The sequence below is a fragment of the Leopardus geoffroyi genome, chromosome D1 (assembly GCF_018350155.1).
Source record: "Leopardus geoffroyi isolate Oge1 chromosome D1, O.geoffroyi_Oge1_pat1.0, whole genome shotgun sequence".
Lineage (NCBI taxonomy): Eukaryota > Metazoa > Chordata > Mammalia > Carnivora > Felidae > Leopardus > Leopardus geoffroyi.
Window position 1 is genome coordinate 107641087 of NC_059329.1, and position 15880 is coordinate 107656966.

General features: G+C 54.5%; 1 protein-coding gene across 1 annotated transcript; it reads left to right on the top strand.

Annotated features, from left to right (window-relative positions):
* Positions 1–973: 973 nt before the first annotated feature.
* On the top strand, positions 974–14595 carry STIP1 (stress induced phosphoprotein 1). Its single transcript, XM_045485703.1, has 14 exons — positions 974–1171; positions 4355–4564; positions 5054–5195; positions 6147–6288; positions 7245–7413; positions 8578–8704; positions 8797–8899; positions 9164–9284; positions 10190–10286; positions 10645–10769; positions 12986–13022; positions 13210–13313; positions 13525–13697; positions 14106–14595. Exons 1-14 carry the CDS (start codon positions 1163–1165, stop codon positions 14176–14178), a joined length of 1632 nt encoding a protein of 543 aa, XP_045341659.1. The 5' UTR covers positions 974–1162; the 3' UTR covers positions 14179–14595.
* Positions 14596–15880: the final 1285 nt, after the last annotated feature.

The following is a 15880-nucleotide window of genomic DNA, read 5'->3' on the forward strand; positions in this document are numbered from 1 at the left end:
CACCAGCCCAGGAGGAAAAACCAGCTTCTCTCCTCCACGCTCTAAACCCTTTGGCTGCCCCGGGTGCTCTCGCACGTTGCCCTGCCTCTCGGCTGCAAAGGGCCCTCCCGGGGCCGCCACTGCCCGCCAGTAGGTGACCGAGCGCGTCACTGACGTCATTGTTCCCTCCCCCCCCCCCCCCAATCCTCAAATAATGGCTCCCTTCACAGAGCGGTAAAGAAATTACTGCATGAACGGGACACCTCCCACGGCCCCGCACTGTCCGACCCGTTAACACGAGGGGATCCAACGAGTCCCCCCGGCCTCCCCAGGGTGAGACCCCGGGTCCGTCCCACCCAAGTCCCAGCTCCTTCGGTGTTTTCGACCCTTCGGCTACTAACGGCGGGATCTGGGCACGGCCCGGGAGCTCTCCCGAGGTCGACCCAGACGTCACCCCCACCGGCCGGGACCCGGCGGCTCTGCGTCGCCGGGGAGCAGCGGGTCGCCTGGGCCGGACTCGCAGTCCACGGAGCCGGGAAGCGGCGCGGAGACCACCCCCCCTCCCGCCAGGCCGCCAGAGCCACCGCGGCAGAGAACCGCGGGGTCCTGAGATTCCCATAAACCCCTGCAGAGGTGAAACCCCGCCTTTTGAAGGGTAGCCGTTTAAGCCTATCACCGCAGAGTGTCGGCAACTCTCCGCCCAATCGACTTTTTTTTTTTTTTTTTTTTTTAACCTGAAGGAGGTTCCCTCACGGAGTCCGTCAGCCCAATGGGAGAGGTGGAAATTTCCAGAAAGAACAGGACCAATGGGCGCGGCCAGCGCGGCCACGATTGGCGGGTCAAGCGACCAATCCTCGTTGCAGAGGGGCGCCCCTCCCTCCAATCGTGGAGTCTGGGGTGGGCGGGGCTTGTCGGGAAGAGTCCAATCCGGAGGCGCGGAGGAGGCAGGGCTGAGGGCTTACTCTCAGATGTCCAATGATAGAGAAGCAAAGATGATGGGCCAGACTTCAAGCCAATAGTAGGGAAGGATAGAAAGCCCCCTCGGGGAGCGCGACCAGTGAGCAGGCGAGGAAGGGGCGGGATCCGGGGGTCCCGGCAGCTTCTAGTAGGTTCCAGAAGGCGGCGCGTGCGGTTGGGAACGCGGAGCGGACGGAGTCGATTCAACGGGGTTCCGGGCCGGGCTATGGAGCAGGTGAAGGGGGAGGGGCGGGCCGAGGCCCTGGGGCCACTCGGGGACAGGCCGAGGCCGGGCCGCGAGTGGAGGAGCGGCGGCGGGGCGGGCGCTAATCGAGGCGGTCGGGGCGGCGGCCTGGGGCCGGGCGAGCAGCTGGGGAGGCGAGGGCGTGAGGGCCGCGGCCCACCGGGCGGGAGGTGAGCAGTGTAGCCAGGCCCGGGCCGCGGGAGGCGCGGGGTCCACTCAGCGCCCGTCGCCTGCCGGCTCGGCGAGGAGGACCGGGGGACGGCGACAGTCCGGCTCTAAGTCGGGCCCGCGGCGGGAAGAGAGGCCGTGGCTGGGCCCCGGAGGCCTCCCGGGAGGTGGCCCTGGACTGAGCCGGCGGGGGGGTGGGGGTGGGTAGGGCGGCGCTGGGAGAGATGGAGGTGGGCGGGGGGCTTCGGAAACGGCGGGAGGGACCGGGTCCACACCAGGGAATGCGCCACCCGGGAGAGCGGGGATTGCCGACGGAGAAGCCACCCGGACTTGGTCACAGTTAACTTGGAGGGATGCAGGGAGCGGGGACGGAAATACACTGGAAGTAGCCAGGTAGCACATCCTGCTTTCCTGCATCTGGAAAGGCCGGGATGGAAGAGCGTTGATGGAAGGTTTGAAGAGTAGCGGGCCGATTTATCTGCCTGGTGCAGGAAAGGGACGGTGCGGCGAAAGTCCTTAGAACCAGTCCAGGTCTAGCAGCGTCTTGCAGAGAGATGTGTGGCTCCTCCCGTTCTTTTTTCTGTTTTGGGGTGTGTGTGTGATTCGAGAGTAGCTGAAGGCTGATATTTCTGGAAAGTTGGTTTCTGGTTACCCAAGGAATAATTGGTCGCTGTAGAAAATCTCGTGTAGTAGGCTATGTAGATAAGCAGCAAGAAGTAAGTTATTTGCCTCGGCTCATTTTTAGGGGACCGAGTTTGTAACCGCGGCTGGTTGCTTTTTGGTGGCTTAATTGTATCCTCCGCAGCCCGCAGGTTGTGAAAAGCCTGGAGAGATTTTATTCAGTCGGAAACTGTCAGTGGAAGCGTAACGATTAACCAGATCTGGAGCCTCTTTGGTAAATTAAGAAAGAGTGGAAATGGAGGGGTTAAAAAGTTTTTGCTCACTTGGGATAGTAAAGTTGCATCTGGGATTTAACAGACTGAGGTATGGACAAGAAAATGAGTTCTGGAATGAGAAACACATCACTGTTCAGTTGAAGGGGTTTGTCCCTCAGTTATCAAAATAGAAGGAAAAAAAAAAAACTTTAAAATCGCACCACCCGTTGTAGGTAGAGTAGATAAGAGCTAAAACACATAGTAGGGGCAGACAGTGAATGAACGAGTGAAGTCAGGACGGCAACTTTGTGATTGTAGTGCAGGCAGCCTGGCGGTTTACCTGTGTGTGTCAGGACCTGCTCTCCTGGGCCGGTTGGACATGCGACGCCTCTGCCTTTGGTTTTCATCTTCAGCTTGGAGATCTGGATTTCAGTTTTAGGAAATAATCCAAGGTGGAGGGATTTGAGTGTCCAGCTTTTCATGTTTTGATGTTTTAAACTTCGCGCTTTTCAGATAAATCCCAGGGTAATACACCTTTTACCCGAGACCCAGCTTGGACCTGCGACCGTGTAGCGCGTTTATTTAGCATAATGGCATTTGCCATCATGTGCCTGATGTGCTGGTATTTTCTATCCTACCTGATCTTTTAAAGTGCTGGTCACCACCTGCAGGCTTGATTTCCTGACCTATTGCTGGTCAGTGCTCCGTGTGGAAACGGGTGTTTTGTGGGAGAGACAAGAACTCCATGGCGCCGTTCTCAGCTGCCGCTTGATACTAGTTTTTTCAGTTTTTGCTTTCTGGTCTCCTTCCCGGGTTCGAAGATTTTTATCCCTTGCTAGGTTTGGCCCTGTTTGCCGGACTTTTTCTTTCTCAAGGCTGTCTCTCCCACATCTCTGGTTGATGGAGGGAAGTTCCCAATTGGTTTGCCCCGAGGCTCCAGAAGTGTTTCCCTTAACACTTCTTTCTTGGATGATAGATCTGGAGAGAGATGGTGTAGGAGAAGCCCTGTAATCAGGACCACGTTCTGAACGTTTGAGAGGGTAGGGAATTAAACCACAAGTAGGTAGTTATTATCTTGCGTATCTTTTATAGTAATAATTAAACGCGGCAAAGACTGACCTGGGGAGTTAGCTCTACCACGTTGTGATGGGTTACCCCACCTGGGAATGGAAATAGATTCTTTCTCTGATTGCGGGTAAGCATCTTGAGGCTCCCAAGAAGCCATCGCGAAGCCTTCAGGTCGCTGGGGGGCCTGTGTCCCTGCACACTCCTGCTCCTCCCTTCGCCATGGTCTCTTCGAGGAGTGACCGACTAGGCCACTAGGCCTGTGTTCGGTTTACCGTTTGGGCTTCTTGGCGTTCCCGTGGCCAGTGGATTTCTTTTTCCACGAAAGGAGCTCATGAGTGTGTTCTGGAGTGGCTTCGTCAGCCCCAGGTGGAGGCTTTGAGCAAAGAGTGGCTGCCATGCGCGTTGCTCCGAACTGGAGCCAGCGGAGAGCGAGGCGTCAGCCTGCTTTTCCTGGTTACTTAACTTTTCTTGTTGGCCCCACCCGAAGGTGTGGGAGATGGCAAATGAATTCACTTACGCTTTCTTTCTCTCGGTGTGTAAAGTAACTTTTTTGTTGACAACCGAAGTATGAGTGTTGCTTAAAAAATTGGGACCGGATGGGGCGCCTGGGTGGCTCGGTCGGTTGAGCGTCCGACTTCAGCTCAGGTGACGATCTCGCGGTCCGTGAGTTCGAGCCCCGCGTCAGGCTCTGGGCTGATGGCTCAGAGCCTGGAGCCTGCTTCCGATTCTGTGTCTCCCTCTCTCTCTGCCCCTCCCCCGTTCATGCTCTGTCTCTCTCTGTCTCAAAAATAAGTAAACATTAAAAAAAAAAAAAAAAAAAAATTGGGACCGGCGCACCTGGGTGTCTCAGTCTGTTGAGGGTCCGACTTCGGCTCAAGTCATGATCTTGCAGTCCGTGAGTTCAAGCCCCACATCGGGCTCACTGCTGTCAGCATGGAGCCTGCTTCGGGTCCTCTGCCCCTCTCCCGCTTGCGCATGCACGTTCTCTCTCTCAAGAACTAGGAAAGACATGAAAAAAATAGCGTGTTATGGAAGAAACTACATTGGTTCCTTCTTTCCTCAGGTAAACGAGCTGAAAGAGAAGGGCAATAAGGCCCTGAGTGCTGGCAACATCGATGATGCGTTACAGTGCTACTCTGAGGCCATCAAGTTGGATCCCCAGAACCACGTGCTCTACAGCAATCGCTCAGCGGCCTACGCCAAGAAAGGTGACTACCAGAAGGCTTACGAGGATGGCTGCAAAACCGTGGACCTGAAGCCCGACTGGGGCAAGGTAAGCCGTGGGTGGACCGGGGCTCTTGACGCTTCACAGAAATGCCTCCTTGGTGTGCTGTTTTCAAATACTGGGCCCTCCCGACCCGGCTGGCTGCCCGTCCCAGTAGACTGCATAGCGTATCGCCCCTCCGCTGTCGTCCCGGTTGGAGGATGCTCCTCAGAGTCGCGGCACTTGTCACATCCGAGGTGCCGTCAGTTGTGAAGGCAGGTCTGATCTTTGGCGCTACTGAGAAAGAAGATGCCACCAGAGGAGCGGACGACACTGGGTCGGAAGATGAATTGAGGTGGGGTGGGTGAGCGTCTTTGAGATGTGGCTGGATCCTTACAGTTTTCAGTCTTGGCGTTACGTGCTTCTCCTCCTGTTTTCCTTTGGCCTTCACGTGAATATCCTTTTTGTCCCAGGGAGCGTAAAATAGCTTCTTTGGAGTTCGTCTTCTGGACTTCTAGGTGTTCTTTATTTTGTCGTGTTCTTTCTTTTTGGTTTAAGGGCTATTCGCGAAAAGCAGCAGCTCTGGAGTTCTTAAACCGGTTTGAAGAAGCCAAGAGAACCTATGAAGAGGGTTTAAAACATGAAGCAAATAATCCTCAGCTCAAAGAGGGCTTACAGAATATGGAGGCCCGGTTGGCAGGTAGGCCCCAGGACACTGTTGGTTTCTTTCTTTCTTTTTTTTAACGGGACTAACTTTGGGGCACCTGGGCGGCCCAGTTAAACGTCCCGACTCTCAGGGGCGCCTGGGTGGCTCGGTTGAGTGTCTGACTTCGGCTTGGGTCATGATCTCACTGTTTGTGGGTTCAAGCCCCTGTCGGGCTCTGTGCTGACAGCTCGGAGCCTGGAGCCTGCTTCGGATTCTGTGTCTCCTCCTCTGTCTCTCTCTCCCATGTTCATGCTCTTTCCCTGTCTCTCAATTATAAGTAAACGTTAAAAAAAGTCCAACTCTTGATCTCCGCTCAGGTCGTGGTATCACGGTTTGTAGGTTTGAGCCCGGTGTTGGTTTCTGCATGGGCAGCATGGAGCCTGCTGGGGATTCTCTCTCTCTCCCTCTCCCTCTCTCCCTCTCTCCCTCTCTCCCTCTCTCCCTCTCTCCCTCTCTCCCTCTCCCCCTCTCCCCCTCTCCCCCTCTCCCCCTCTCCCCCTCTCTCCCTCTCTCCCTCTCCCCCTCCCTCTCTCTCCCCCTCTCTCTCTCTCCCCCTCTCTCCCTCCCTCCCCCTCCCTCTCTCCCCCCCCTCCCTGCCCCTCCCCCAGCTCGCTCTCTGTGTCAGAAACAAAACACACCTTTTTTTTTTTCCCCTTAATGTTTACTTTTTGAGAGAGAGGGAGACACAGAATCCGAAGGAGGCTCCAGGTTCTGAGCTGTCAGCACAGAGCCCAATGTGGGGCTCAAACCCACGAACCATGGGATCACAACCTGAGCCGAAGTTGGATGCTTAACCGACCGAGCCACCCAGGCGCCCCAAAACACACCTTGAAATTTTTTTAATGGGATTAACTTTGAGGCTCCCTCCAAATGTCTGGTGGGCTAGGGGGCATAAAACTCAAGTGAACTGACTTCTCATCACGTGCTTCCCTTTGTTCGGAACAGAGAGGAAGTTCATGAACCCTTTCAACATGCCCAATCTGTACCAGAAGTTGGAGAGCGACCCCAGGACGAGGACACTGCTTGCTGATCCTACCTACCGGGAACTGATAGAACAACTGAGAAGCAAACCGTCCGACCTGGGCACGTAAGTTGCGACAGCACTGTTGTCTCTGGAAATGGGTGTGAACGTGGTACTTCTTTTCTGGGATCCTGTGTGTGTGTGTAGAGGTGTTCCTCAGACAGCAGGGTTTCTGCCTTTGTTTTTCTCCAGTGAGCGGTAGGTATTTATTTGTTGGTTTGTATTTCTGGAAAGGGTTAAAGGGGACACGTGTCGGAATAATTTGGAATCTTCATTCCTAACCTTCGAGTGCCTCTTTGCTGCTCTCCTATGATTCTGATCTGGCACCAAGTCTATCCTTTCCATACACATCTGACGCTGTCTCCTGGGATGTTGCAGTGGAAGGTCATAGTGGAAGAGAGTGTCAGGTGTGAAGATGCGTCTCTTAGTCATACTGGTATTTGTGACTCTGAATCTCTGACTCCTGAGATCCCGTCCCTCTTTGTGTCTCCTGGCTTCGAGAAGTAAATTTGACATCTGTTAGCTCATCGGGAATGGATTTTTGAAGGGTTGAGTATTCCCCGGTGGTACCTCATGGCTGGTGCAGAATCTCGCAGTTTTTTCTGTGGGTGAGCAGCTCTCTTACACGGTAATCTGAGGTTTAGCGGCAAATGTGGGTTTAAGCTCCGTCGTGGGCAGGGCTGCCTGGGTGACTCAGTCAGGCGTCTGACTTGATTTCAGCTCAGGTACGTGATCCCGGCGTTGTGCGTTCGAGCCCCGCCTCGGGCTCTGTGCTGACGGGCGCGGAGCCTGCTTGGGTTTTTCTCTCCTTGTGTGTCTCTCCCCTGTGCACACCTGTGCGCCTTCTGTGTCTCTCTTTCGAATAAACTTAAAAAGAAAAAAGTCACTGTTTCCAAAGGAGTGATGAGCGTTATTCCACTGAATTCTTATTTGAAAACCTAATACTAAAATCAGTTGTGAGGAGAAATAATAAATCATTGTGCTTTTCTTTTCTTTTCTCTTTTTTTTTAAACCACTGCTAGGAAACTGCAGGATCCCCGGATCATGACGACGCTCAGCGTCCTGCTGGGGGTCGACCTGGGCAGCATGGATGAGGACGAGGAAGTGGCCGCGCCGCCTCCGCCGCCGCCTCCCAAGAAGGACACCAAGCCAGAGCCGATGGAAGAAGATCTTCCAGAGAATAAGAAGCAGGTCTCGTTTTTCCTCCTTCCTCTCGCACGTTTCGGACAGCGTTGTCCGCAGGACGTCCGGGACGCGGGGGCGGCTGTCGTCGTTGAGCGCTGGGTCACTGTTTTCCGTCGGAGCGGTCGGCATGTGAAACGCTTCCCTTTCTGAGCGATTTCACAAGCACGGCGCGTGTGGGACCTGTGGCTGCACGAGCTGCCCTTCCGTGGTCCCCGGAGCTGCGCCCGTGCCACCAGCGTGGGGGTGGGTCAGGGCAAGCCGGTCAGGTTCTGGGTGACCCGTGTCCTTGCTGTGACCCAGAAGGATGTCGTCTACGCGCGTCCTCAGGCGTCTGTTTTCTGGTTGGATGTGGCGTGTAGTTGAAAGTTGTCCACTTAGCGACACTGGCTTCCAGAGCGGGAGGCGTGTGCTTCGGGGATTTTATTTCCTTCCTTATCAGGAACAACAGATTGTTGCCAAATTAAGTGCTTTCACATGAGTAAGCGTCGGTTGTTCGGGGTGTCTCAAAGTTGGAAGCTGGCCCTGTGGTGTGGGCGGTGGAGCGCCGTGCTGAGACTCGTGCCCTGGGGACAGACCCTTGTCAGCATCCCCGACCCCTCCTTCTGCCGCTCTGACCACAGAGCCCCCGAGGTGGCCGCCTCACGGGAACCGGACTTGCCACGGCCTCCCGGGGTCAAACCGGGTAGAAAACTGCTGTTCTCTCCCAACTTGCTTCAGGTCGGAGGGACTTTCTCTCCCCTGAAAAAGCCCTTTATTTTCTGACCAAGTCCAGGAGAGTAGATAGAAAAGGGGGAGTTTTAGAGGGGGCAGAGGTGAGACCTTAGCATCCCATTCTTTTTCTTTTTTTTTTTTTTAATGTTTATTATTGAGAGACAGGGAGACAGGATCCGGAGCAGGCTCCAGGCTCTGAGCTGTCAGCACAGAGCCCCACACGGGGCTCGAACTCACAAATGGCGAGATCATGACCTGAGCCACCCAAGCACCCCATTAGCGTCCCGTTCTAACAGCCCTCTGCCTTTAATCCTGCAGCTGGCTGAGAAGTGGCCGCAGCGCGGGGACCGTGCTCCCGCACACAAGGCTAGTCGTGTGCGCTGCTCGGCCCGTGACGGGTCGCAAGCTCTTTGCCGCCTCCGTTCGGTTTGCTCAGTGCTCCTTCCACACCTCATCTAGGCGCTGAAAGAAAAAGAGTTGGGCAACGAGGCCTACAAGAAGAAAGACTTTGACACGGCCTTGAAGCACTACGACAGAGCCAAGGACCTGGACCCCACCAACATGACTTACATGACCAATCAAGCAGGTGAGGCCCAGGCCGAGGGGTGAGTGCGTTGTCGTCGGGCGGTCCCGGGGAGGGACACGGGTTGACTCTTCGTTAACCATCCTGCCCGGCAGCCGTGTACTTCGAGAAGGGCGACTACAGTAAATGCCGGGAGCTCTGTGAGAAGGCCATCGAAGTGGGGCGAGAAAACCGAGAAGACTATCGACAGATTGCCAAGTACGCGCGGCCTTCGGCGGTACCTCGAGTGGTGTGGGGGGGGTCGATGTCCAAGACCTAAGTTTTCCTGCGTGGGGAGGAGGGTTGCTGGCCACACAGCCTGCTCTGTAAGCCGTGGGCTGGACAGGAGGCCACAGGCGTCCAGACAAGAGGTGTTTGGAGGGTGTGGTGTCCAAGCGGGGTGGGGGTGGGGGGCGTCTCTCCAGGAGCTGCCCTTGTCTCTGCTTTGCTCTCAGCACATTCCTTTTCTGCTTGTTTCGTTAGAGCTTATGCTCGAATTGGCAACTCGTACTTCAAAGAGGAAAAGTATAAGGACGCCATCCATTTCTACAACAAGTCTTTGGCAGAGCACCGAACCCCGGATGTGCTCAAGAAATGCCAACAGGTGGGTAGGGAAAGAATACGGGTCCTGGTATTTCTTATCCACCGTAGCATTACGTTTAATAACGAACCGTTAAGATTTTTTTTGTTTTTTTTTTTTAATTTTTTTTTTTTTCAACGTTTATTTGAGAGAGACAGAGCATGAACGGGGGAGGGGCAGAGAGAGAGGGAGACACAGAATCGGAAACAGGCTCCAGGCTCTGAGCCATCAGCCCAGAGCCCGACGCGGGGCTCGAACTCACGGACTGCGAGATCGTGACCTGAGCTGAAGTCGGACGCTTAACCGACTGCGCCACCCAGGCGCCTCTAAGATTTTTTTTTAAGTCGTGTCTTTGGTCATTTTATACCTCGTCCTTGTCACTTGACAACGTGTAAGGAATAACCGCGATTTTTTTGCTGTCCTTTTTGTCGGCCAAGATCGTAACCTTTTACTGAAGGTCACTGCACTTAGGGTTATTATTGTGATTTAAGATTTATTTTTTATTTTACACAACCAAAGCGTTGTGTTATCATGCCAGTTGTCCTAAATTACGGAATGGGGTCGATTTTTATTCACAAAAAGACGGGTCAGAAAGTGAATTGTGCTGTTAACACATGCCTCATATTCACATCCTCATATTCACGCTTAATCTTGTACCAAGCATATGTCAGTACTGCTCATCGTTTCACTGTGTGTTTTCATGATGAGGAAGGTGTAATTCTTTTGTTTTTAAGTAAGTAATCTCTTTACCTAACCTGGGCTCGGACTCCCAGCCCCAAGATGATGAAGAGTTGCATGCTCTGAACAAAAACTGAAATGTTGCTGACAGTACTTTGTGAAAATCAAAATCTGAATCAGACCCTTATTTTAGTCCGATGTTTAGGTTTACAACAGTGTAAATGATTACTCCAAGGATTATTTTTTCTTAGGCGGAGAAAATTCTGAAGGAGCAAGAGCGGCTGGCCTATATAAACCCCGACCTGGCCTTGGAGGAAAAGAACAAAGGCAACGAATGTTTTCAGAAAGGTATGTTACAGGGGCGCCTGAGGGACTCAGTCGGTTAAGTGTCCCACTTTGGCTTAGGTCATGATCTCACGGTCCATGAGTTCAAGCCCCACGTCAGGCTCTGTGCTGATAGCTCAGAGCCTGGAGTCTTCTTCGGATCCTGTCGCTCCCTCTCTCTGCCCCTTCCCACTTGCGCTCTGTCATTGTGCAAAAATAAACATTAAAGGTACTTTCCAGCTCAGGTGACAGAGCTTCTGGATGAGTGATGAGTGATGTAGACGTGTTCTCTGTGCCTTGGCAGACTGCAAGCTAAATGCCCTCGGTGGGGGAGGAGGGTGGCTCTTTGCTTTCTAAAAAAGTTTCTTCTTTCCTTACCCAGGGGATTATCCCCAGGCCATGAAGCATTACACAGAAGCCATCAAGCGGAACCCAAAAGATGCCAAATTGTACAGCAATCGAGCCGCCTGCTACACCAAACTCCTGGAGTTTCAGCTGGCGCTCAAGGTGGGCACATCTGGGCGTGTGCGGTGCCTGTTACGGCCGCGAATCTGGGCGTGAGGAGCGTTGTTTTTTTCTCTTTTCACGTCATCAACGTCTTCTTGATGTTCTTACTTTGATCTTAGAGTCAGAGGGATGGTGCCGTGCGTGTGAGGTTTGTAAGATGCAGGACGTATGCTAGCTCGGTCCTGGCCCATCTGTTGTTAGCGTGGTTGGGAATATTAGAAACGTGGATCCGTTTCCATCTTTGCCGATGATGGACTCTTTTTTTTCCCCATCGCTTCCCCTCCCCCCCTCCCTTTTTTTTTTTTTTTTTTAACACTTTACGTGTTCAGTTCATTGGGGTGAAGTCCATTCCCATTGTTGTGCATCCATCACCACCTTCCTCAGCGAGAACCTTTCCATCTTCCCAAACTGAAAGTGCACCCTTTGAACACTAACTCCCACTCCTCCGACCCCTGGCGGCTACCATTCCACTCTGTGGCTCTCTGAATGTGACCCCTCTAGGGACCTCCTGTAAGTAGAACCATCCAGTATTTGTTCTCTCGTGTGTGGCTCATTTCACTGAGCATCGTGCTGTAGCAGGTGTCCGTGTTTCCTTCCTCCTGAAGGCTGAGCACTGTTACCTCGCACAGGTACCCTGCTCTCGGATCCTCTAGGCATCCTCTCCCAGCGGTGGTGCTGCATCCTGGGGCAGCACAGTGTTTGTTTGCCTGTAATTACGTGTGCATTTATACTGAAGAACCGTGGCATCATTTCCCACAGAAACTTTGCCATCTTTGGTCCTTTTTTGATTAGCTCCCTTAGCAGCTCTGCTGTTCTCGGGCATATTAAGTGTGGTCTCGTGTGATCATGTCGACGCTGGGAAGGAAATCTTCGTTGCTCTCTTGAACATGACCTGCTCTGTGCCTCTGTTAGCGATTTCTAAACTGTTCTCTAGATGACTTTGAATTTTTTTTATGTTTATTTTTGCAAGAGACAGCGTGCGAGCAGGGGAGGGGCAGAGAGAAAAGAGACACAGAATCCGAAGTGGGCCCCAAGCTCCGAGCTGTCAGCACGGAGCCTGACGCGGGGCTTGAAGTCACAGACCGCGAGATCATGACCTCTGAGCCAACCAAGGAGGCCCAACCAACGGAGCCACCCAGGCCCCCCCCCCCCCGCCTCCTTTTTTTTTTAAGTGTTTATTTTTGAGAGAGATGAGTGTGAGTGGGGGAGGGGCAGAGAGAGGGAGGCTAGACGATTTTTAAAGTGTGGTCCGTCCCCGGACCATCGTCTGGGAAGGTGACAAAATGTGACCCATCTAGAGACACACACGGGTTTTGTTTTTTGAGGCCACTAACTTCTGGGCCTGTGCCTGGCTTCGAAAGGTCACCTGTACGGGTACGAGGGCAACGTCAAAAACAGGTTGGTTTGCGAAGTGCAGGACCTCGGCAGTTGCCTGTGAGGAAGAGCACGTCCTCCCCCAGCTACACAAAAGGGAACAGTGAACGGAACCATTTCTGATCTAGCTTTTGGCTGGAATAGTTGCAAGCGGGCCGGGGTGTTGAAACTCTACCGCATTGCATTCTTTTCGCTGGGATTTTCCACCTTGTAGGTACTTCAAACAGAAATAGCCAGAACGTCTGTGTGCCCTCTACCTCTTTTGGCAAGAAGTAGGGATGCGTTTTTGTGGAACCATCTGCGAAAAGAAGTAGGCTAGGTTTTGGCACTCTGCGCTCCTGAGTGTGCTTTTCCTGAAAGGATTCTTCCCTTCCAGTCACGGTGTCCGTCGCACCGCCTGGTCGTGGACTGAAGGCCAGAGGGCCATCTGCGGCGGTCCTCCACTCAGATTTCCCCCCAAATCCCCTTGAAAGCTGCCCGTGTCCAGCTTGTGTGTTTCCTCTGGTTGTCATGTCCTTTTCAGTTCCTCAAACGAGAACTTTGCCCACTTTTTCATTTTTTCCCATAACCTCCGCCTTTTGAAGAGTCTAGGCCGCTCGCCTTAGGTGGGGTCGGCGGTCCATAGTCTGGAATGGCCGTCCCTCGTGGTTCTGCTTGACTTGCCCTCCCAGCTGCCTCGGCTGGGCCGTCTGTGAAACGGCCCAGATGCCCGGGTTAACAGAAGCGCCGGATGCGAAAGAACACTGTCGTGGGGCCAGGCGAAGAGTTCCGTTGATCATTCTGCCTTAGAGTAGTTTATCTGAAGGAATGAGCCTAATTTTCTCCTTTCCTCTCCTGCCCAGGACTGTGAGGAATGCATCCAGCTAGAGCCGACCTTCAGTAAGTGCTTTCCCGCTCCCTCTCCGTCCCTGGACGTGGCCCAGAGAGCGAGAGAGGGGCCTGCGGCAGGAGTTAGCGCCAGCGGGGTGGGGGGGAAGGATGTTGGTGTTCACACGACAGGGTGGGAGTGGTGCCCCTTGGAGCTGCGTTCTGGAAAACGGCTCACCGCTCCCGTCTCTGTCCGCAGTCAAGGGATACACGCGGAAAGCGGCTGCCCTGGAAGCGATGAAGGACTACACGAAAGCCATGGACGTCTACCAGAAGGCCTTAGATCTGGACTCCAACTGTAAGGTGAGGCTGCTTCTGGCCTCCGGGGGTGGGGGGGGGAGTCTCTCCCCTGCCTCCGGTCCTCCTCCGGGTCGTCTCGGTGTTTCTTCGCCGACTCTTTCCTCTTGCCCGCTTCTCTCTGACTTCCCACTTCTCCGTTCCCTCCGTTGTCTGAGCTGAAACGGTGACCCGGTTAGTGCTAACGCCCTCCCCTGTTGGCTTTGCTGGGATGCAGGAGGCGGCAGACGGGTACCAGCGCTGTATGATGGCCCAGTACAACCGGCACGACAGCCCCGAGGATGTGAAGCGACGGGCCATGGCCGACCCCGAGGTGCAGCAGATCATGAGTGACCCGGCCATGCGGCTCATCCTGGAACAGATGCAGAAGGACCCCCAGGCGCTCAGCGAGTAAGTAGAGGGGGGCGGAGGGGGCCCCGGGGGACGAGGTGGAGAGAGGTGCGGCCGCACGAGGTGGGTAGGGACGTGATCGGTCCGGGCGAGCGGCCGCCGTGTGTCCTCTTCCGTTGAAAAGGCGGCGGGGCCGTTGGCGGGGAGCCCAAAGGGCCTCCTTGCTGCGTTGGCCACGGTAGCTGGAGCCGCCTGGCGGGAAGACAGAGCGGCCTCGGCTGAAAGCTGTGTCCGTGGGCTCCTGCCGGGCGGGACCCGGGCCTTCACAAAACGGTCCTCTCCGGAGACCCTTCAGCCGCCTCCTGTTGGCGCCTTTCGGGGGGGTCGCATGGGGGTGGCTTCGAGAGCAGAAACCCTTTTCAGGTCAAGTCTCATTTTACCTAACTTGGTTTTTTTTTTCCCCATCAGACACTTAAAGAATCCTGTAATAGCACAGAAGATCCAGAAGCTGATGGATGTGGGTCTGATCGCAATTCGGTGATGACTTCCTCATCATCCCCTTCCCTTCGCCCTCGTGTGGAAAGAGGAGCCGGGACCGCGGCCAGCCGCGCCGAGCAGAGGGGAGAGCAGGGGAAAGCGAACGACTTCTGTCTCTATATTTATATAGACCCACGTGGAAGACACAGAGACTCGTACTCACGTTACTCGCACCGCCGCTGCCTCTGGGCCCTCCCAGCACACGCATGGTCTCTTCTGCCGCCCTCGGGTTCCGTGTCCCCTTCCCCGCCCTCAGTCGCTGTCTCGGCTGCTCTCCCATAGTTGGTTATTTTTTATTTGGGGCAGTGGGCACGTATGGGGAGGGGAGGGTGTTCTTCCCGACCTCAGCTCCCAACTGTCTTCACGTTGTTAACTCCACGTGCCCTTCTCCAATAAAACAAGCCAGTCGGGCGTGGTTATACGTTGTTATGTCCTCGTAATTTTGTTTTGCTAAATGACTTTGAGGCCGAGGTCCCGCAGGGTTCCCACCTGGAGTGCGGGAGAGGTGGGAGTGTGAGTTGACTGGGAACCAGAGCCTCTTTGTAATGGGGCTGCCCTGGGTGACCTCCGTGCTTCGGTCACTAGGTGGCGCTGTCGCCCCACGCCGGCTGAAAGGGTTGGGGGGTGGGGTGCTTCCCCATCCAGAAGGGCACCAACTCCAGAGGTTCGGGTAATTTCCTGTGCTGTTTCGCTCTTCACCCTCTAATCTCCGCCAGAAACCAGCTGGATGGAGAGAACACCGGCTCCCGGGCAAGAGCAAAAAATGTTTCCCGGTATGAGAGTCTTTGGACCACCTTCTTGGGAGACCCAGTCTGTCAGCTGCTCTGTGTTTTCGTTTTGAGAAAACCCCCGCTCTCACTTCTGGCTCTTTGCTCGGAGGAGGCCCCCGTGCACCTTTCTCCAGATCGGGTTTCATCCCGCACCTGCCACTTCCGCCATGCTGCCTCAAGTTCAACCCCAGTGAGATCAAAATCCTGTACCCGATGTGCCTGGTGGGGATACCACATCCACCCCGGCCTGCTGTCAGTTGGCCCCACTGTCACGAAAAACAGTGATGACGTTGCCGAGGCAGCCAGTGATTGGAAGGGCCTGAGGAGGACAGTAAAACTGTTGGGGACAGGCCCCTGATCCAGGGCATACCTTCTGCCGCTGCCCTGATCAGAGCCCCCGAGGAACTGCCAGGAGACCAGGAAGACATGAAGCATAGTCAAAATACTCACTTTTGATGAGCTTGTCAACAGTGCCCAGCATACGGCACCAGCCTTTAGCTAGAGAACTCAATGGAACCATTGAGATCCTGGAGACTGCCCCGTGGGAGCAGCCATGTCGAGGGCCTCGTGACACCATAGATGACGTCAGCAGGGGTGGGATGCCCAGCTAGTTGAGAACTACGAAGGAAAATCCTTCAATAAAGGATCATTTGGCAACCACACACAAAAAAAAGACCTCACTGCTCTCCACCAAACTTCGAGTAGGCTTTTAATTCCACTTGAACGTGATTGCAGCAAACTCTAAAACCTCGGACTAGGGTGGGAGTGAAACTTCCTCATTTGCTCCAACGGAGCAGCTTTCTGAGCTAGGAAGCTGCTGAGGCCAGCAGCCGGCTGCACTTCCTGCTGCCTTGACTTTGCATACACTGGCCTTCCCCTGGGAATCTCCAGCAGGCCCCCTCCTCCATCTGGGTGGCAAGTTCAGAAGGGCCTCAT

Bases quoted from the DNA above. Each gene is read 5' to 3' on its own strand.
- STIP1 (XM_045485703.1), top strand. The intron at 10,770-12,985 runs GTGGGCACATCT...TCTCCTGCCCAG, and splicing joins AGTTTCAGCTGGCGCTCAAG to GACTGTGAGGAATGCATCCA. The intron at 13,023-13,209 runs GTAAGTGCTTTC...CTCTGTCCGCAG, and splicing joins CCAGCTAGAGCCGACCTTCA to TCAAGGGATACACGCGGAAA.